This window comes from Nyctereutes procyonoides, unplaced genomic scaffold (genome assembly GCF_905146905.1).
Source record: "Nyctereutes procyonoides isolate TBG_1078 unplaced genomic scaffold, NYPRO_anot_genome, whole genome shotgun sequence".
Taxonomy (NCBI): Eukaryota; Metazoa; Chordata; class Mammalia; order Carnivora; family Canidae; genus Nyctereutes; species Nyctereutes procyonoides.
Window position 1 is genome coordinate 10,837,386 of NW_026575051.1, and position 22,615 is coordinate 10,860,000.

At 44.4% G+C, this 22,615-nt stretch overlaps 1 protein-coding gene across 12 annotated transcripts in view; it reads right to left on the reverse strand.

Annotated features, from left to right (window-relative positions):
* Positions 1-4,162: 4,162 nt before the first annotated feature.
* TRERF1 (transcriptional regulating factor 1) overlaps positions 4,163-22,615 on the reverse strand; it is a 210,610-nt gene continuing 192,157 nt past the window's right edge. For 3 of the 12 annotated variants that reach the window (XM_055330778.1, XM_055330775.1, XM_055330772.1), the window contains 4 exons: positions 20,836-20,946; positions 14,694-14,897; positions 11,652-11,899; positions 4,163-7,707 (listed from right to left, as the gene is read on the reverse strand). In XM_055330778.1, the coding sequence (XP_055186753.1) occupies positions 7,383-7,707; positions 11,652-11,899; positions 14,694-14,897; positions 20,836-20,946 (888 nt within the window). In that variant the 3' untranslated portion in view covers positions 4,163-7,382. Of the gene's footprint in view, positions 7,708-11,651; positions 11,900-14,693; positions 14,898-20,778; positions 20,947-22,615 lie in introns of all 12 variants that reach the window. The other 9 variants (XM_055330777.1, XM_055330773.1, XM_055330770.1 and 6 more) reach the window with 6 other exon arrangements.

Here is a 22,615-nt window from a genome sequence, read left to right on the forward strand (position 1 = left end):
ATGAGGACAGGAACAGAAACCAGTTTTGGGGGCCCCTCAGACTAGCCTCATTTCACTAGAACTCCATTCATGTGGGAGTATGGCAGAGAAGCACAGTCTCTCTCTTTTTTTTTTAAGATTTTATTTATTTATACATGAGAGACACACAGAGAGAGGCAGAGACACAGACAGAGGGAGAAGCAGGCTCCCTGCTTCTGCAGGAGCCCGATGCTGGACTCAATCTCAGGACCTTGGGATCATGCCCTGAGCCGAAGGTAGGTGCTCAACCACTGAGCCACCCAGGCGTCCCGCACAGTCTGTTTCTATACCACAGTGTGTAACCACCGCGCCTTACCTAAGCACCTTTACTATCCTTGACTGTGCCCCACATTGGCAGGCTGCCCATTGCCCTTTTCAGAGCTAGGCTCCCTCTCTGAATTGTGACATTCAAAGTTGGCTGGTCTCTCCCTGCCAATAGGGTTCTCCAGCAGCTCTCCAACTCTGTTGTTGCTTCTGAAGTTTGCATCAGTTCCTCTATGGCACTTCCATGACAGCTTTTCAGTCTGCCTTCTGCCTCCTTTGAGTAGTCTCTGCTGGGTGAGTGTTCCACAGCCACAATAAGGTGACATCCACCAATGTTATACCTAATTTGATCCTCACAGGAAGACACAGATTTTACCTAATTTTATAGGTGAGGACACTGAGGCTCAGAGATGATAGGACTCACTCAGTGGCATATGAATTAGTTACCGCTGAACCAATAATCATCTTCAAAATCCTAGCTCAGTATCTTTTCTACCCCTGCAGTGGATTACCACTGACTCTGTGAGGAGGTCCAGTTCAACTTAAGTCTCTGTGGGTTCGAGGAATAGGGATCCCCACTCCTCCACCTCCCTGCAAGAGAGAAAATGGCTTTTTTTTTTTTTTTAAAGACATGTGGCCTGAACTACTCTTGGAACTGGAAGAGTGGGTTCAAAGCAACCTTAGGGACTAGATTCTCTCTCTATTTTTGAGGCTAAACATGGTCTCTATTGGTGGGTTCTCTCTGCTTACAAATAGTTTCCGCTCCCCCAGAACTCTGCCCTGAGCATGGCCATGACTTGCTGCCTCTGGCTCACTCAGTTTCTCTACTCATACTCTCAAATACGGAGATTTGATTTGGTTCCCTCATTTGGTTCCCAATATGGCTTGGCCATATTGCATGTTACCATGCAGCCTATAAGCCTAATAGTGAGGGTCAGGTGCCAGCCCAGGTCCAGTTAACTGAGGTTGAAGGGGAGACTCATTGTCAGGGCAAACTCAGGTCTTGCGAGCAGTAGGGCCATAGATGGGGTTCTTTGCCATGGTGTGTAGGCAAGGACAGCGTTCTGCAGCTTGACCCAGCCATTATGGGCCTCTTCCCTCCACCTAAACTTTCAAACATCTGACTTACTGTAGATGAGTAGGAGGCCAAATGATTCTCGACAGTTGATGCAAGTACACCTTGCTTTATATTCAGGAAGAATGAAAGTATGTGAGTCATATATTTCTAACTTATATTTTGATTGCACCAGCTGTTCTTTTTTTTTTTTTTTAGCTGTTCTGTTTTAAAGGGCAGCCCTTTTCACTTGATTGTGATGGTTTCACAGGTACATACTTATCTCCAAAGATACAACTCATCAAGTTGTGTATGTTAATATGTATAGCTTTTTATATGTCAATCATATCTCAATGAAGTGATTTTTTTTTAAAATGCCAATTACTGCTAAAAAAAATAAAGTTACACAAGCAGAGGAAGTAATGACCAATAACAGCTCAAAGCAAGCATCAGTGTGGTAAGGGTATGTGTGTTGGAATGCAAAACAAGCCTGTACGGCTGCTCTGGCCTTTACAAGTCAAACAGAAACATTGAACACTTACCTTGGGGCAGGGGGTGGGGTGGTGAGGACAGCACTTTTCAAAAATCATCTTTAATTTTTAATTTTTTTTTAATTTTTAATTTTTAAAGATTTTATTTATTTGTGAGAGACACACACAGAGGCCGACTCATAGGCAGAAGGAGAAGCAGGCTCCCTTCAGGGAGCCTGATGCAGGACTTGATCCCAGGACCCCGGGATCACACCCTGAGCCGAAGACAGAAGCTCAACTGCTGAGTCATCCAGGCGTCCCAAAAAATCATCTTTTATATAAAGGAAATAATCAGCACTTTGGCTCTTTTATACAGGGATGTCTGTAATCCAAAGATCATTGTGGTTCACTTAGAAACATATTATTTGATTTCTTAATGCACCTCCTTAGTTGTATTTTGCTTATGTCAACATTAAAACCCATCCTCAGTCCTAGAGCACACTTCAGCTGGCTGGCTATGGCTGAGGAAGGTAGACTGGGAGTCTGAAATTCAGAATTGACTTTAGGTAAACTCAAGGGGCTTTATTTACATACATACACACACACCAATAAGGATATCTGGAAGAGTAGAGGAAATTAATAACCAATTTATTTATGTTACTATAATTTATAATTAACCAATTTAACAGATCGTTGCTGAGCACCCGATATACATTGCTGGGGGAGGCAGATGTGGTATGGGGGTTGATTATTAATAAAACATGACCTTTGCTCTTCCCAGTGGTGGAATTAGATCAAGTCCCAGGCCCCTCCTATGTTCTAAGTATTAAGTTGGAAGGAAGGAACATTTGTCTCTTTATATACTCTCTTCCTCCATGTATAATACAGTGTGGAATAATGTCTTAGACTCAGGGCTCATGAGTACTGAATGAATAAATAAAAACATAGGAAAATGTCTTCAGATTGCACGTGTGAGCCTCTACAACACTGGCTAAAAGCACACTGCTTCTAGAGGAGTAGCTATTTTATTTATTTATTTATTTATTTATATATTTATTTATTTAAGATTTTATTTATTCATGAAAGACACAGAAAGAGAGGCAGAGACACAGCAGAGGGAAGAAAAGCAGGCTCCATGCACCGGGAGCCCGATGTGGGACTCAATCCTGGGAACCCGGGATCATGCCCTGAGCCAAAGGCAGGCGCTCAACCGCTGAGCCACCCAGGAGTCCCTAGCTATTTTATTTATACAGAACTGTCTAAAACTGATGGCTAAATATGAAAGTAAAAAACCTCCAAAAGGGGATCCCTGGGTGGCGCAGCGGTTTGGCGCCTGCCTTTGGCCCAGGGCGCGATCCTGGAGACGCTGGATCGAATCCCACGTCGGGCTCCCGGTGCATGGAGCCTGCTTCTCCCTCTGCCTATGTCTCTGCCTCCCTCTCTCTCTCTGTGTGACTATCATAAATTAAAAAAAAAAAAAAGCCCTCCATAAGAACCTAGATCAAGGTCTTAAACAGGTATGCTCCACATAAAGCAAATTTTGTAGAAAACCCAGAATTTAAGCTTTCTCCTAATTTTTTTTTAAAGATTTTATTTGTTTATTCATGAGAGACACACACAGAGAGAGAGGCAGAGACACAGGCAGAGGGAGAAGCAGGCTCCACGCAGGGAGCCCGATGCAGGACTCGATCCCGAGTCTCCAGGATCACGCCCTGGGCTGAAGGCAGACGCTCAACCGCTGAGCCATCCAGGCATCCCTCTCCTAAATTTTTAAAGATTTATTTATTGAGGCACCTGGATGGCACCTCAAGTTTGTCTTTAATCATTAAAAAGTAAACACACTCTAGAATTCGGAAATCCACACTAGCAATGCATGTACACCAGGGTGGACGGGAATTTGTGGTGAGTTCGCTTCGCTGTGAGCTACCCGTGCGGGATACTGAGTCCTCCTAAGCTGGAGTCCAGGCAGTATAGTGTAGAGGCCACCAACCCGCCAAGGGGCTCATCCTCTCTTCAGAGCAGAAATGTTATGTCCTGGCTCCAGGAGGTGTGTAGGGGGCGCTTGAATGAGCCATTAATCTCTTAGGCAGACCTCTAAACTGGCCTATAGAAACCAACAGGTAAACTAGCATTTGTCCAGCATTGAGAAGCCACTTCAGTGGCTAGAAAGAAGGAATGTGTAAGCCAAATGAAACTCAAAAAAGGTAACAGTTTATTTTCCGAGCAGCTGACGCAGTATTGAATCAGGTTTTCACAAGTAAATAGGACAGTGTCTATCTAGTTACATCTCTGTTCCATGAATATCTATCTATAGGAACTGTAATAAATTTCTGAGGAGGCTAATGATTGGAAACTCTTAAGTAAAATTCTTCTGGCTCCTTTCTGAAAAAAGGTTTGTGAGAACTTAAAAAAATTGCTTTTCACTCAGGGGGAAAACCAACCTAGAATGCCTCAGTTTTGTTTTGAAGGAATGCACCTTTTTAGGACAAGTCTATAAAACATCTTTATTTGTTTGTTACATAGGATGTTTAAATATAACTTTGCTTTCAAGCTTCAAACTTTTTTTTTAAACCCCTGGTAAAATAGGACTTTTGGTTCACCTTAACAAAAACTGACCTAGGAAGAAACATTTTTAGCAAAATGTATTATAAAATTCACTAGAAAATACTGTCCTCTTTTTGCCAAAATGTTACATAAAATCCTTATTAAAAATACACACGTTACAAAAGAAAAAATTATGAAGATGCTAATACATAGTGCTTTGGATATGGACCAAGGGACCTGCATTCCGGGGAAAATACAGTTAAGTACACTAAATATTATGATGTCAACTTATAATAGTGCAAACCTGAATAAATTACATCCTGAAATGGGAAGGCATGCAAGTCATTTGCTGAGAATAGAACATAACGAAGCCAGAACAGGAAGCAATCACAACACTATTTAAAAATGTTTTCTTTTTTATTACATTAATTTTTTTCAAAAATACTTTTCTTTACAATAGAACTCCTAGAAAATATTTACAACCTTCCTCTAATAAAATATAACAGCAGTTAAATATATTTGAAAATAAGATGGGTTTTTCCATAAAATATATCTGTTAACTTTTTATATACAAGCTTTCTCAAAGAGGTCTAAATTCACTAATGAAAAACCATCTGATAGTAAACAGTAACGGTGTTGAAGACATTAATCTTTAGGAAGAGAAGTTCTTTGGGGTGGGGAGGGGTGAGGGAAGCAAAAACACAACACATACATGCAGGCGGAATCATTTCAGAAAAGAAATAAGTGCAATATTTTACCATGAAGTCAATTTTTTAAGTTGATATTGTCAAGAAATACTACTTCAGGAATTTGAACTGTCTCGTTAAGGAGGAGTTCTTTGGTTATTTCAAGTCAAAGATGCTTACATTATACTGCATGAAAAATCAAAATTAAATTGTGCACTACAGTTTTGCCTTGGCAACTCAGTTTATTTTTAATGTTTAAAACTGGAACGGCTGGGCAAGTCTCCAAACACAGCAAGTACATTTGCTTTATAAACATGTTTCTGGGTGTTTGCTCCTTTGATAGATAAGCTTCCACAGACCTGATAGCAGAACCATTCCAGAATCACTCTCAGACGCCGGCATGCAGGGGGAGCAGTCACCGGGACAGACGCCATCAGCTGATCTTACGGAGTGGTTCTGGGGCAGTTCTGCCGCAAGGTGGACGCACACGGCCTCAGCAGTTCCAACTCCAAACGTGCGAGAGAATAACCTTGTCTAAAAGGGCAGCAAATAAAACCTTTCATTTTGCCTATAAAAAAAGATCAACGAAACCTCCAAGACCCCCCCCCACCCCCCTTTTTTTTCTGAAAACAGAATGATGGAAGTGAAAAGAACCTTTATATTTATCTTCTGTCCATGGCTTTCCTGAGATTCAGAGAACACTGCCTACGCAGGCCGCTCCGGCCGCGGGTGTGTGCTAAATGCTTCTGCCTGAGGCAAACTTAAAAGGTGCTCAGGTCCTGTCCTCAGGTTTGTGCTGACATTCTAATGTCAAGCTACGAATGAATGTACCAGCAGAGAAGCCTGGCCTGGTGGGCCACACCTACACAAGCCGGGGAACCAGCCTACCTTGGGTGGGGGCAAGGCCTGGAAGCCCTTCTTCCCGAAGTCAGGCGCCATTAAGGCTCCAGGGGAAGCCGCCAAGGGCAGTCCCCTCTGCTGGGCTGTGTCCCAGGCTGAAGACACGTGCTCATTGGCCCTAACAGAGGGATGGGACAGACTGACTCAGCTCAAAAAAGCCTGAGCTAAATGCCATTTTTGAAGGATGACATGCTTATTACCTTTAAGTACAGACAGCAACCCTGCTACAAGGGACGGGAGGAAGCAGAGCAGAGTTATGTAGCTTGGAGAATTCTAGAAGTGCTTTGGTAAATGACTTGCATGAATACATTCATTGTTTGAATGCAAATATTGTAGCTAAAGTGGTATCTGAAACCATTCTTGTTGGCCTTTAATGCTATCTCACTTGTATTTGCTACTAAATTTGTTAGGAAACAGTCCAGCAAAGGTGAGTTACAGCAAAATCCCAGTGAATGAGGTTTCACAGTACTTCCAAGTGGCACAAAGTAATTTTCAGAACTCCGTGGGCCATTAACAGTGTTGCAAAAAAGAACGTTCTTCCAGTCTAGGTTTTGGGTAAAAGAACACTTCTCGGTGTTCCAGAATGTGTGCCCCTTTAGCCACTCTCCCTAAACAGCCCCGGCAACTTGACAGTTGGGGTTATATTCCCCTAGACGGCTCTGCGATCCACAAATCAGTGCCAACTAGTACCCCAGGGAACACGGAAGAGGATGCACTTGCTCCATGAACCAGGTCCTCCATAAAGCATTGCCGAGGAGTAAAAGCCTGAAATATATGCAGTACTCCTGGAAACGGGCCAACAGTGATAGGCGAGGCAGGGAGAAAACTTATTTTCACATTTGGTCAACTTTTCAAATGGTGTATGTGCTAGAAGGAAAGCCGTGTAACGTAAGGGCTTGCTTGCTTTGCTCACTGGAAAGTTACCCCTTAGCACAGAATCTCCCGGCAGAGACTCTGAGTTCACTGCAAACTACAGAATGAGGTCAGAACAGAACAAAAATAACTCTTAGTGGGAAAAAGATGGCCTGAGGCCCCAACGCGAAGAGGGTAGCCTGCTTCACACACGCATACACATCCACACGTTCACGGCAAGCTTTGGGATAAAAGGCAGCAAGGATGGTTGACATCTGAAAGCAAAGGAACATTGAAGGTCAGGTTTATTCCCTGCCAAGAATGAGTTCGTGGGAATGTAGCCCAGATGAAACACCTCTTAAATAGAGTTGTGCCAATTATTTATTCCCTCCAACCTCCCATAGAAACATTTATTTTTAAATAAAAGGAAAAGAAACTGAAAAAAAAAATTTTTCCCCCTAAACCTGAATGAAATGACCACTTTTTTTAAACAGGTAGTTTAAAATGGTTACAAAACGAGCAGGGAGTCCAGGGTTCCTGATTAATGAAGACGGAGGCCGTGGGTGTTGGCCTTCTTCACGGGACAAGCCGGGTTTATAGTTCCGCGTCCCCTTGAAGCAAAACCGAATCTTGGTCATCCAAGAGGAGATCCGTGTCCACGACCTCGGCCTCTTCCATGACGCCTCCCAGCTGCTGGACAACGTCGCCATCGAGGATGTCCACGTCCTTGATGGGTTTGATCAGGCTCAGCTGGTCCAGAGGCAGCAGCCCCGGCGCCCCCGCGGGCCCCGTAGTCCTCTCAATGGTGGCGGCCATTTCGGCGGCAAAAGCTGCCTTCTGAGCCTTTTGCCTCTGCTGTTCCTCCTGCTGCCTGTGCGTTTTCATGTGGGCGTTTCGGCTTTTGATCTTGAAGAAGACTCTAAAAATGAAGAAAAGGAAGCATGTGAGACTCAGGCACTCTGAGTTCATGGAAATCCGGGCATCCTATGGGGTCTAATCTGGGTTGGGTGGCTCTGACAGAGTCCCTGGGTCACATAGGACCTCCTGCCCCTGTGACCCGTCACCTCTCCTCTCCAAGCATTACAAGGGAAAGGGGACGGGGACAGGAACAGCTGTACAGTGTGTCTGGCTTCCTCTCTGTGACAATGGAGGATGAATTCTCAAAGGCCTTCCTGTCCACCCGTGGTCTGCAGCACACACCTTTCTTTTCTTTTAGCTTCCTCCTTTCTCTCCTCATCACAAACCTGAGAATCCCTCAATCAAGCACTGAGCTCTGATAGTTCCCAAAATGGAACCTGTCACCTGTCTTTGGCTTCTGTCCCTGTTTTTCCACAGTCAAAAATTTTTTTTTTTTTTTTTTTTTTATGATAGGCACACAGTGAGAGAGAGAGAGAGGCAGAGACACAGGCAGAGGGAGAAGCAGGCTCCATGCACCGGGAGCCCGACGTGGGACTCGATCCCGGGTCTCCAGGATCGCGCCCTGGGCCAAAGGCAGGCACCAAACCGCTGCGCCACCCAGGGATCCCCACAGTCAAATTTCTTAAAAGCTCTTCCTGGTCCTTCACACTTGGTATATTCTGCCCCTTTCCTTTACCCTCTCCAACTGGACGCTTGTCCCCTCCACTGCTGCCTAGACCCTCTCCTCAAGGTCGCCAATAACTAACTCTCTGTGGCCAAATCCAATGCCCTCCATTCCATCTTCATTGTACCTGACTTCTGAGCTGCACCCACCATGCCTTTTCATCTAAGAGCCCTTCTTGTTGGTCATCATATTATCATAATTTCCTACTTCTTTAGAACAAAATAGCTTTAGAACAAAATAGTAGTTCTCAGCTGTGGGTGATTTTTGCCTCCCCGGGGACACCTGGTGAGGTTTGGAGACATTTCTGACTCACAACTTGAGGAGAGGATGGTATTCTCGAATCTAGTGGCCAGATGCCAGGGACATGGCTACATATCCTAAAATGCGGAGGGCAGCCTGATAAGTCCCCAAACAAGGACTTATCAGACCCAAATGTCACTGCTGAGGTTGAGAAACTCTGGGATGAGGCACCCGCAAACTATGGTCAGTGGACCAAATCCAGCCCACTGAATTTTTGTAAATAAAGTTTTACTGGAACACGGCCATGTCTATTTGTTTATGGACCGTCTTTGGCAGCTCTGCTCTGCAACGGCAGAGCTAAATAATTGTGACACAGATAGTATGGCCTGCAAAGCCTAAAATATTTCTCTCTGAACCTTTTTCAGAAACCATTTGCCCAGATGTGAGACTGTTTTTGGAGAGGGGGTGGCACAAATATCCTGCATTCGTTCCTGAGCTCGTAAAAGGAAAAAAAAAAACACCCCTCTGATTTCTAAGACAAGCAGAGTTGATGAATCACAATTGCACATATTGAAACTGTTTAATGTAATGAACATAATTTCAGCAGCTAAAATAGGCACTCTGCAAACATTCGCCTGTTATTCCTACTCCGGAAAATCACAGAAAATATTTCTATTTTCCACAAAATCTTAACTAGAGTTATGGTATTAAAAGGTCCCAAGCAACATAAAAACAAGACAAGAAAAACACTTAATGGATGTCACTGAGAGACAGCCAGAAAGCTCCAAATGCTAATTTTTGTTTGTTAAAATGTTCTTTGTCTCCACCTGGTGGAATAAGGAGTTGTCGCCTGTTTGTAGGGAAGTGAGTGGAGGTGTTGGCTCCTCTCAGGGCATAGGCAGGAGATAAAAGGGAGGTCAGTCTGAAGATAGCTCATTACTTCAAGTCAGGAAGCCTAATGATCAATCTGGGGGCTCACTTTTCTGCGGTTAAGATGAAGATGATACCCTGTCCTGGCTTGAAGGGTATCAGAACACAGGGGAGCTGCACTAAAACCATCTCCCCCATCTCTGTGCGCTTCAGATGCGCGCTTCAGAGGAAAGATCGCTGAGCGGTCCAGCTCCCTATGGTGAGTGCCACCAAACAGACAGGTTTACTCAGAGGCTGAGAGCGCTGGCCTGGGTCAGGCTGCAAGGCCTGAATCCTGACTCAGATGTGCCTCATTTTCTCTGCTTTTAAAAAAGAAGCTATAGGGGTGCCTGGGTGGTTCAGTCCGTTGAGCATCTGGCTTTGGCTCAGGTCATGATCCCGGGGTCCTGGGATCCAGCCCCACATGGGGCTCCTTGGTCATCAGGGAGCTTGCTTCTCCCTCGCCTCCTTGCTCGTGCTCTCTCTCTTTCACTATCTCTGTCTCTCTCTTTCAAATAAATAAATACAATCTTAAAAAAAAATAAGTTACTAAAAGTGGCTATGTTACTGTACTAAAGATTAAATTAATATATGTAAAAATCCTTTATTTTTTAAAAGATTTTATTTATTTATTCATGAGAGACATGGGGAGGGGGGCAGAGACACAGGCAGAAGGAGAAATGGGCTCCATGCATTCACGGGACTTGATCCCAGGGCTCCAGGACCACTCCCTGGGCCAAAGGCAGGCGCTAAACCGCTGAGCTACCCAGGGATCCCTGAAAAAATCCTTTAAAACACTGCCAGGCAAATAGTACCTGATAAATAGCAGGAACTAGTAAATTGTCTGAAATATCCTAACGAGGGTGAATATTCTAAGCAGAGGTCCCAGTTTGGCCTCATTTTAACAACTAGGGATGCTAAAGGAAGTCACTCATGACAACTCCTCCAAGTCAGGCAGACTCACTGAGAAGTGGAAGTCTACAGTGGATGCTGTGGGAGGGAACCCTTGTGCATCTTTACCATCAATAATATTTTTTAGAAGATTTTATTTATTTATTTGAGAGAGAGCACCAGCAGGGGGAGGGGCAGAGTGAGAGGGAGAAGCAGACTCCCCTCTGAGCAGGGAGTTTGATGTGGGGCTCAATCCCAGGACCCTGGTATCATGACCCAAGCCAAAGGCAGCCGCTTAACCTTCAAAGCCACCCAGGTGCCCCCTCAATGTATTTTCTCCCTAAAACAAACAAACAAACCAGTAGGATGGAGCAGTGGTCAGGAGCCCGGGCTCTGCACTTGAACAGAGACTGGTCCAAATCTCAGCTCTGCTCTTATTGCGGGGTGTGCCCTGAGGCAAGTCATTTTAATGAACTTTCAATCTTTATTTGTACAACAAGGATAAAAATAGTCTCTGCATCACGTGGAGTTTCTGTGTGAGAGTTAAAATGAGCTCCTGCACATAAAGCATGTAACAAAATGAGTGCTCAGCAAATGTGAGGTGTTACTATTACAGCCTACTGTCAGTTTTTCTCTCTCAGTTGTCTTGAATCATACTTGAAAGGGCAGGCATGATAAAGAGGCTTTATCTCATGAGTCATCCTGATCAATGGGCTGTGCCTGCGTGAAACATCCCAATGGAAAATATGTGAGGTCCTATCTTAAGATGACAGCGAAGAGTATAGCAATGGGTTAGTGATGTCTGCCCCAGACACAGGAATGGGCTGGGAGTGGTAGAATAGTTCCTGATGGGTGTTTCAGAGCCATTCTCAAACCACTCAGCAGGATGCAAGAGACAGCAACACTAGTGAATGTGGTTTGGGTGTGAAGAGATGAAGCGGGAATTAGAGTCCCACCCGCCATTTCTGAAGAAGAGTGAAGTTTTTGTTACTAGAGGTTTGCTCTGAAGATGTCTGTCCTTATGAGGCATTAGGATATCAGAACGACCATATTCTGAGTCACAGACAAGGTCCACCCACCCTAAGGCACTGTGCTGACCGCAAGGATGATATGCGGGAGTATTTGGAGACACTGGGTTCTTTTTCTAGCTAAAGAAACCTCAGGCCATGTTGGCCTGGCCTCCATAGAGCAATTATTCATCACAAAAACTTAGATTTAGTCCCTGATCCAATTGCACCTACTTGCCACACTCCTTGCAGGGGAAGATGGTAGTGGGGTCTGTCTCGCCACTGGTGGTGCTGTGAGAGGGTGAGCTCTTCACTGAGCAGTACCCACTCTGGGCGTTGCCCGGCTTCTGCTTCCCAGAGGGGATGGCACCCCGGGCTTTGGTCACCTGGTTGGTGCCACCATGGATGCGGGCATGGCCATTCAGTGCCTGTCGGGAGCTGAACACCTGGGGAAGAAAGGGAGTGACATGACATCTACAGTCCTGAAAAGGAAATTAGGGTTATTAGTTACTCAGTGGTGAAACACATGATACTTGAAACAGTGTCTAATGACGACAGGGTGTGGGGTTCTCATGTAAGCAAACTTTGGATATATGCACAAAAAGTCAAGGTCAAACACTACAGCTACAAACACCGTGCCCGTAAAAAAACACATTGTCGTTACAATCTGAAGACAAGAAGAGGTGTGGTGCAGTCTGAAGGAAAGAGCTACCGTCCAGAGGGGGGTCAGCACCTCTGTCTCAAAGGGAAGGCTGCTGGGCCATTTCCCCTCTGTACACCTGATTTTTTTTCATCTGTAAGATGAAGGAGTTGACCAGCTTTCCATTTTTTTTTTAAATCGGCAATTATCTCTCCTCCCTCTTTTCTTTTCTCCTTTCTTTCATTTACTTCAATAAAACAAAACAAAATCATGTCTTGCTCAAAAGCTGAAAGTTAAAAGCAGAGGTGCTCTGGCTGAAATAGAGCCCGCACCCCAAAAGTGAGCCTCTTGGCTCAGCTCTATCTCCCCGCCACCCCCCCCCCCACCATGGAAAGCCCTTACAGCCCCAAGAACAAAGTTGGAGAGACACTGGATTAGATGCTCTGATAAATTCTGTATGTTACGACTAAGCCTCAATTAGCGGCCAATTGTGGATGCAATGTTTCAGACTCCCAAGTTTTACTGCAGGTTGATAAAAAGGGGGAGGATCTGGACAGTGTTTTGAAGCGTGCCATAGAGCAAGCTCTCCCAACCTCAGTACTACTGACATTTAGGGCTGGACAGTTTTTGTTGCTGTGTTAAATAGGACATTTTGCAGCATCCCTGACCTCTACCCAGGAGAAGCCAATAGCACCTCTCCAGATTTGTCATAAATGTTGCCAGACATTGCCAAATGTTCTTGGGGAACAAAAATCATTCTCAGTTGAGTGCCACTACTGTAAAGAGATGCAATCCACTCCCCTGAATTCGAAGAGCCCCAACTTCCAGCTTGTTAAGCACATCAGCTAACAGGCATACCCACTGAGCTATCGGTGGTTTGCTCTATGTGAAGTTCATGAGCTCTGTTTATGGTCTTACCAGAGGAAAAAAAAATTATGGCTGATTTAGCAACCAAAGCCTCCAGGGTGAGGCAAGGAATAAAACCAACATGCTTTTTCCCTGTGAATTTTAAAAATCATTAAAAAGATCCAGTTTGCTGAGCATTTCTGATTGGGAAAAGTGAAAGATGACTTGACTTTCCCCTCAGTCAAGAATTTACTGTACACCAAAACTATGAATTGACAAGACAGTGAATTTCTAAACAAATTCATCCAGAAATACTGTCATTTAAAGTCACATCTTAAATGTGAGTGAACGGAAGCGCTCTATACAAAATGGAAATGATGTGGTGATGCTTCCAGGTCATTAAACATCAAAGAGACAAGCTAGCAATTTTCTTCAAAGCTAATGCAAAATGTATATATCTTTTTTTCTTACTTCTTCATTTTCTTCTCAAACATAAATCAAGTGAATTTTTGCTTTAGTATCTAAATATTTTAAAGACTACTGCTTTCTCCATCTAAGTGACAGACTCATCAAGCAGCATTCAATACACTCTGGAAAACAGTATTGTCCTGGATAATAATGTACAAGCAGAGATGAACACCAGCTTGGAGAACATAGGGCTTCTGGTGAAGGAGGAACATTTTCATTTTCTGAGTAATACCTCTAGAACTCACCTGTACAGGTGTGCCTGGCTTTAAGAAATCTGATTCAGGAAAAGTTTAATAATTCAGGCTAGTGGAGGACTGGTGAGGGACTGAAAAGTCTAAAGTTAGCAACTTAAAAAAAATATATATATATCCTTTAAAATACACTGGGAGCCTTAGGCCAGGCTAGTGCAGACTCTGTAGGGCCTTCCTTAGTGCTAAGAATGATGAAATGGTGAATTTGTTTTATTTTAGCTAAATGATATTTCTTTCTTTCTTTCTTTTTTTTTTTTTTTTTTTTTTAAGATTTTATTTATTTACTCATGAGAGACACAGAGAGAGGCAGAGACATAGGCTGAGGAAGAAGCAGGCCCTGATGTGGGACTCGATCTCAGGACTCCAGGGTCACCCCCTGAGCCAAAGGCAGACCGACTCTCAACCACTGAGCCAACCAGGTGCTCCTCTAAATGATATTTCCAATGTACTTGAAAAGTACTAGGTTAAATAATCATAGACACCCTTTCGGTCTGTTTACATGATTAATTTGCTTAGTAAAATATTTTTGGTTCTGCCCAAAGAGTACACAGGTACACTTTAGCTACATTGTTGCACTGAGTTTCTCAAATTTCAAATTAATGACATTTGAATGAATAATACTGCAAACGTTCCAGACGGGTCAGATGGCCAGGAATGGGGATAATTCGTTATAAAAAGGTAAGCCTCCTCTGTGGGCTCCCCCGGGGCATTTAAATGCATGCTTACAGGGCGTGACCTCGAGTCACATGGCCCAGGGGAGTGGAGAGGCACCAAGAAACATGGGGTGTTAAGTCTTGGAGGCCGAGGCTCACTGCAGAACCATGCGTTGCAGCGCTGAAGGGCTCTGGATCACATTCGTCCTGTGGGCAGGGACCTTCTCTGTGGCCCCTGAGCATGCAGCACAGCAACATCTCCCCACTAGGAAAAGAGCCCATGGCAACGTGGAACCCTCTCTGTGAAGCTTTCCTTGCCAGAAGTGCACTGTTTCTAAAATGCACTGTCCTTAAAGCCAGACACCGCTAATTGCCCTCCTACTCCCAGGTCCCCAGAGGATGATGCAGAGACACTTACAGCGCCACAGTTGGGCATCTCACAGATGAAGGAGCCAGAGGGCTGGCCGAGGGCCTGCAGGGGCGGCCCCTCCGCAGGAGCTAGCACAGGGCCTGGTGGTGGCTCAGGAGACTTGGGCACTTCACTCTCCTCTTCTCTTGTGGATTTCCTATCTTCCTCTGGGTCCTCCTCCTCCTCCTCTAACTCTTCCTCTTCTTCACTTGTCTGGCGGTAAGGCAATAAAAGCAAAAGAGGGGACATCACCCAAATGGCATTTTTAGTGATAAACAGAGTCATGGGCCAGAAGAGGAGAGAGGGGCTGAATACAGTGGCGGTGGGGGGGGGGTGTCTCTCTGCCTGAAGAACGGTGACAGAGCCCCCTGGGGAGGGCCTACTGTCTCTACCAGGTCGATCATAGGACACCTGGGGGCTTTGAGGTCCAGGAAGTCCCCCTGCTCCACTTTGGGTCCCCTCACCACTTATATAAAACTATGCTAAGGCAGAGAGGAGAGATTTCTGTGTGTAGAATTTCTCCCCCTTCTTCAAGACCAGCAGGCCTTGAAACAGATTAAAACTCGCTTGTGAGCAGCCCTGTCTCCCCAGAGCAGTGAGGAGGGTTTTCAAGCACGCAGTGATACTGTGGAAACCCCTCTGGAGAGAGACTAAAGACCCATAAAATGATTTGTTTACAGGCCTTATGATATATTTCCATGCGAGATGCCCTACATGTCTGATTTGACCCACGGCCTGTGGATAGCATGTAACCCACAGTGCTCTGATGGGCTCCTCCTTGCTCTTGTCAAAATAGAATCCAAGAGTGAATGGCAGTGACTTTTAGGACAGAAGAGAGGAAGGGACGTCCCTCTACCCTGCTTTCTTTCTTTCTTTCTTTTTGAACTTTCATTATGGGCTTGGAGAAATGTCTTTCAGAGTCATTCTATGAAAAAGCACATGAAAAATATTACTCGCTGCTACTGGGTCCCTTCCCACTTTTCCAGAACAGCAAACAGGTGGAGAACACAGCAGGAAGTCCTGCCTTCCCCAGAATTAACAAGGTAGTAAGTCCTTGGAGCAGCCTGGTGTCCTACTGTGGGAGGGCTGAAATGGAGGCCAGAAATGCAGGAGGCCTTCCTCCTACTTCTTGTTTAACTACATTACTCTGCTCTCTCTGTCTTCAAAGAGGGAGGCTGGCTCCTCCAGGCTGAGAAAGGACTGAGGCTCAGGGAGAGGGAGTTCTCGGTTATGTCAATCTTACTCCAGTTTCTGTTGCACAGCACTTCACAGTTTACAAAGTGTTTTCATGTTTGCTGTCTTACCCAACCAGCTGGAAACATCCTCCCATTTTACAGATGAGGAAACAAAAGGCATGTCCTGCTGCCACCAACCCTGACAGGTCAGTTGTATCTGCTAGGCTCTGCCTAAAGCACATGGGCTCCAGTCTGGTTTATCCCAGAGAGTGATGTAACCCTGGGGGAACCTACGATTCTTAGAACTCAGAAGCGAAAATTCCCGAAAAGGATGAAGATTTCTAAGAGTAGAGCAATACCCTGGGATTCAGAAACCACAGATTTCTCTCTCCAGTTTGGATTGGGGTTGGGGGAAAGACAATGCCAGTAAATATGGGGCGTTGAACACTCTGGCACTGTTCCACCGGGGTCTGCATTTAATATCATATATATGCATATTTGAGATGCTGCAGCAACAGGGTGTACTTAAGAAATGGCTTCAGTTTCCAGTGGGTTAATTATGATTAACTAGTAATGATTATATTTGCTGAAAAGACTTCAATGAGTACAGATGTTGGCCTACTTCATTTCACAGAGTGATTCATGATACATGAGTTGAAGGTCTCCTATGACTTCAACTATAGTTGAAGGTCTCTTATGAAGGTCTCTTATGACACGGGTTGATTTAACTTAAATAGTCTGATTCCCTTGTGAATCCATCATCTTTGAACCTCAAGGAGTTTCAGGTAAAACCACGTTATGTCGAACTCCCAATGGTTCACTCCATTCCTTTATAGAACTGGAACTTTGTGAACTCAAATATCGGTTTATTAAGCAGGCCATGGCCTCTAGCTAGGCACTTAAAATAGATTACACAATAACTTTTAATGACAATGGCATTTGTTATAGTGCTTGTTATACAGTGCTTGTTATAATTACAATTTTCTCACAATGACTTTTTTTCTTTCGCTTAAAAACTCTTAGAAAGAGATATTTCATATAGCCACAAAATTACAGATTAAATTATACTGTACTGTGATTATGTATGTCTCTGGAATTTAGATAGGTTTTATTTCAACTGGCAATCTATCTATACATGTTCACAAAATGATTTATCATCAAGCCATATGGCTTACAAAGTGACTAAGAGATACGAAGATAGGAGGACAAAAATCCTAACATGTACAACTTTGTATCAACAAGTTGGCCATTTCATGATGTATTGTGAAATGAAACGTTAAATAATATTCCAAAATTGGTAGAAGGTGGGTAAATGCAAGATGGGTAGATGGTGATATATTTAACATGGTGCTTAAAACTTTGAGTGTCTGCAGTAAGAGTGTCTTGAGGAGGATGATTTCTTATTTCTCAGGCATGCAAATGGAATTCGCATAATGAGACACTTGTAAGTTAAAATACAAATGCTTGACAGCCCAAATTTACTCAGAGACACAAATCTGAGTGTCACAGTTACTGATGATGATGGTGATGAAAACATGTTGAATGCCTGCTATAAATCAGGCACCACACACATACACATATAACGTGTGCACACATACATATACACAACATTTCTAGTGTGCATGATAACCCTGTACAGATTTTCCTTTTTTAAACAAATGAGGAAATTGGCCAAAGAACAATTTTCCCCAAGGTCACATAGCTGGTAAAGAAGTTGGATTGAGATTGAAACCTAAACTATGTGATTTCAAAACCTTGGCCTTCTCCATTTATTGGGCCCGTAGCAAATGTCCACAGGGGAACAGGTGTCCATCTGCACACAGTTTAGATTTTCAGCCCAAACATGGAGATCCTAAACCCCTCAAAACCATTGGAAACAGCTGCCTATAAATGTCAAAGGGTGGCAGGAGATTTTCCAAGCACCCCGTCAGTAGACCATGTTGTAGTAACTTAGGTGTTCAGATCACGAGTGAGCTTTGCCCTTGGGAGTCTTGACTGCTGTCTTCCAAAGTCAGTTGTTTTCTCACTTAATTTCTTGAATTGTGCTGAATTTACAAGCAGATTCACAGATTGGCCCTGATTGGGAGTATGAACTTGGGCAGGAGACAGGAAGGTGTGATCAGCACTCTCTGCCCCCATGTCCTTAATAGAGCCCACCCAGTCCCCTCCTTTTGCCTCCAAGGTGGTAGGATCTGTTGTGGCCTCAGGCCAGAAGTCTACTCAGCGGGGTAAGCTACTGTGTTATGTTGGCCTTCTGACTACCTAAAGAGCAGCCATTCCTCCCAAACTCTCCTTTCCCTTCTCCCCATAGAAGTCCCTGAACTACCTGAGTGTGTTCCATCATATTCCATCAGGGATGAAATACTGAGGACCTATGATCAGGAAGCTATCCCAGGTGTCCAGGCAGGCCGAGAAGACAAAGGGCAGGACCCTGGTGGCAGGACCCTTAGGACTATGCCTTCTGCATCCTCCTCATTTCTTGCATGATGCCAATTTTTCATCTTTACTTTGCAAACTTTCCTTAGAAGACTGTGCCTTCACAGTGACTGAAAGGGAGCTGTGAGCTACCATGTTAATGCTGGCCTTAAATCAAGACTTTTTTTTTGGTGGGCCTGAGTCATCTTTGCACACAGCTTTTTGTTTTCCTTAAGGTAACAAAGGTGGGGATGCTCCTGATCCAGCTTAATGCTGGCACCTGGCAAATAAGCCCAAGAAGGTGTGGTCTCTTGGACATCATCTTAAACTCTCCTCCTCAGTCTGAGGCTACATGCTGGCCTGGGCCTTTCTGCACCATTTCCAGAGCCCTAGTGGCCCACAATGGCACCTCTTCCTCATATGGTAACAACTTCCTTAGCAGCAATCCCCTCCTCTGAATCCCTCTGTTCACCCCAACTCCCTGTAGTGAGTTCAGAGAGGGACCGTTGCTATGGTCCACAGTGACTCCTATCTGGGAATGACGTTCATTCAATTCGTTCAACAAATATTTAGAGTAGCCATATGATGCCAGGAGCTCCTCTAGGCACTTGGTAACACACAACTGGAGAGACATCATTTTGCCTTAGGAAACCATATCCTCTGATTTTGCCTTCTTCCAAAACAGGACTCTGACAGAGCCCAGAATACTTCAGAACTGAAAGGGACTTTCCAAATCATCTAAACCATCTGCTCCATTTTATAGGTCAGTAGGGTTAGGAGCCAGGTCCCCGATCGGCAAGGGCAGGATTCTTCATGCTTCCTTGTTTGCTGTCTAGGCCACTCATTTGTAAAGTAATGCTCTGCGTGACCTTAGGTACCCCTTTCTTTCTCTCTTTGGGTCTCAAAGTTCTGCCTGTAGAATGGTGGAGCTGGATGAGAGAGGCTGGCCCTATCCAAGCCCTTCTGGTTCTTGTCTTACTTTGCTTGCACACTCTTGGAATTCATGCTAAAGCTTCTATTTGTGTATGCCACTTCTTCCCAACTTCAGTGTATGCTCCTGGTGTGTGTGTGGGGACAGAGGCCAGTTAACATCCTTGGGTCACCCGTAGCACCACATACATATCGTTGTTTACATTGTGGGAACTCAACTGCTTTCAGCTGATTGAACCAGAAGAGGCCACATTGCTTTTTTAAACATCAGACCACAGGTGAGAGCAATGCTATACAGATCTGAGACAGCACTGCTTCAACCACTCAAACAAAAGCCCTGGTCATGGGAAACCGTGAACACAGAACACCATTATCTTGGATACGGATGCTGATTTCTTCTTGATATCTGGTCTGAACATAAATTCAAATATGTGTGTATATTTCATAGCTAGGATCATTCTTAGGTAGGAACTTGGACCTTGGGGCATTAATGAGTCCAAGTTTTTATACTTCTCTAAAAGAATTTGCATTTGACTGCTCTTAAGTATCACACAGGGAATCAGCCAACATGCTCACCAGCCATTTGACCTGGCTAAGTTATCTAGGCTCTGTGCCTCAGCTCCCTACCCCACAGATTGGCTATGAGGATTAAATGAGTCAGTATCCATAAAGGGCTTAGCACAATGCCCGACACATAGAAAGTGCCATTTAAGTGTCTGTTAAAGAAAATAAGCCACGAATGTGCCAGCACTTACAACTGGGGCATGATTGGGAATGAAAGTATAATCACAAATATTCACAACAATCATGAATTCCAAACACTTTCCCCAATGGTGACAGCCTGGAGTTTACTAATCTGTTGTAAGACATGCCATTTTCACACACCCATGCATGACAGATAATGTTTTCCACAATGTGTGATTTCCCCTGGCTATGGATGCAGAAAAAAAGAGTTAACCATAAGGACAAAAGTGATAGTAATTACTGAAGCCATGCATTAGGAGTTCACAGACGATTTCAACGTCTTTAAGTCTTTAGTGTATTATGTCTTTAGTGTATACTTAATACACAGACAACTTTGGATCATCTGCCACTGAAGGAAATCAGTCGAGGATAAATAGTGATTAAGGATTAGAATAACACACACACTGCTAACTATTCCTCAATAATTGAGAATTCCTGGCACTATCTAGAGGCCAGAGCTCCTCCTTGGTCATGCTTAAAGGACGCTGTGGTAAAATCCGAGGGCTCTGGTTCTCTGGTTAGCAGCACCTCTGATGTGGTGGATCAGGGAAGATATCCTGGGCTGTCAAAGGCACCCACTTATAAGGCATCGAGTCAAGGCTGGGACTACTCTGGGTTCACTCCCTTGACCCTGCCTGCCTTGAAAGAAAGCCAGGCCAGTCCTCATCCACTTAACTGACCACTAAGGTATGGGGCAAACCCAGAACCACCTTCCTTCCGCATTTCTGTGCCAGGAAGTCAAGGCCTGAATCCCACAAGGGGGTGGGCCTGTCACCCGCTCACTGTCGTCACCTCAGTAAAGCTGAGCCAAACACCAGCCACTTACTAACCTGGGTGTGGGGCGGGAGCGGGGCCCGCATAAGCAGCGACTGAGCAGCTTCACTCACCACAGAATCATCGATTTCTGCGAGGCGTGTCCGGTGTTTCCGCCCCAAGCGCATTATCTTTTTCCACGTGTAGTAGTACTCCACACACTGAGCCACTGTCTTAGACTTCACCTGCCGGGAAAGCCATCTCTAGATCAGCTCGGCAGCACACAGCGCATATCAAGCCGCAGGCTTTTGTGAAAGTTAATTTTGTAATAGGTACTAGATGTTTGCAATTCAATAAAGAAATGTAGATAGTGAAAAACCTCCTTCTGGGCCTGGTCTCCCTCCATGTAGTTCTCACCTCCCACCCCTGTCACACAGCTAGCCCCTCTTCTTAATTTCTTCGGTATCATTCCAGAATCTCTTTGTGCATATACCCAAGAACAAGAAAGCGTGTTTCTTCTCACAAAAGGTGGCATGCTGTCTATGCTGTTTTGCAACTTGATTTTTCTAACAATATAGCCTGAAGATTTTTTTTTCATGTCGGCCCATAGAGAGCTCATTCTTTTTTTTTAACCCATAAAGCAGCATGCTTTTTCATTTAATTCGCTTGAGCGTACGTGGCTCTCTGGCTAGTTGACCTTCAAAATCTATTTATGAAAAATGTGCCTTAGTAATCGAACAGGAATGTAAGGCAAAAGTTATGATGACAAGAGCTTAGTTTCTGCAGGAAACAAAACCTTGCCCTGACCTCCCTCAAGGGGGCAAAGGTACATGTGTTCTAAAGAGAAAAAAAAAATGCTGTTGTGTAGTTCCTGTATCTCCAAGCTCAAGGTGGGGTTCAATAATGTGGCTTTTCTGGAGGCAGATAAATGGCTGGCCATACTTCTGGAGGTGGGGAACCAGCCACCCAAACCGTGAGAGATGAGGGGCAACACCAGAAGTCCTGTCTTCCTGAAGATGCCTCCTTCACATCACTCTATACCTTGAATTGCTACATTAGAGCTGCTCAGGGAGTGGGGACACTGTCTTGGAGAGTGCTTGTTGAAAAAGCCATGTCACCTGGCAAGCACGATACATGACACAACACATGATTGGTGAACAAGGTGTAGCCCTGCAAGGTGTGGGGAGGGCCTCTGACAGGTCCTTTTGAGGTCCCCTCTCAAAAAAGAGGAGAGTATGGAAGCTGCTGAGCTTATGGGGGCAGCAAAGAGTGTGGTGGCCTCCAAGGTAGGGTAAGGCAGGGGTGAATACAGATCTGCAGAGAGAGGCAGGTGGGAGAGAAGAGTCTGCCTGTTTTGATTCTTGTCCATCAGGAAGGCCCTAGATTAGGGACAGGAGATAGACACCCACTGGGTGGCATTGGCTTGGCCCAGCCCAGAGCCAGTGGGAGCTGTTACCTGCAAGCTCTGTTCTCTGTGAACTTGAACATTTTAATGACTTTAATAACATAATATGGCTCCATTGTTCACGGACTTTCTGAAACACTCTTGGAATCATTTTAACTTTTAGCCTGAACCACCTCTTAGCCAATTAAGGCCTATGAAGTTCATTATCTGCTATAGAAGTGCGATTTTGTTTGTGTAGAAGAGTTCTATTTTGTTGTGAGATGCTGTATATACAAAATATTGTTTTTATTACTACTGTCATTATGATTACAGGTCCAACACCAGAAACTCTGCTACTGGCTGGGGGGAAGGCACACATCTTCCCTTCTCCAACGCCTCAGAAAAAAATGGTCAAAACACGATAAATCTGTCAAATATACATGAAATAAGTTATGTAAATGGTAAACCAACAGGCCCAGTTCTATTTATTCTGATAGATTATAAATTACATGTATTTATTAAAATAAATA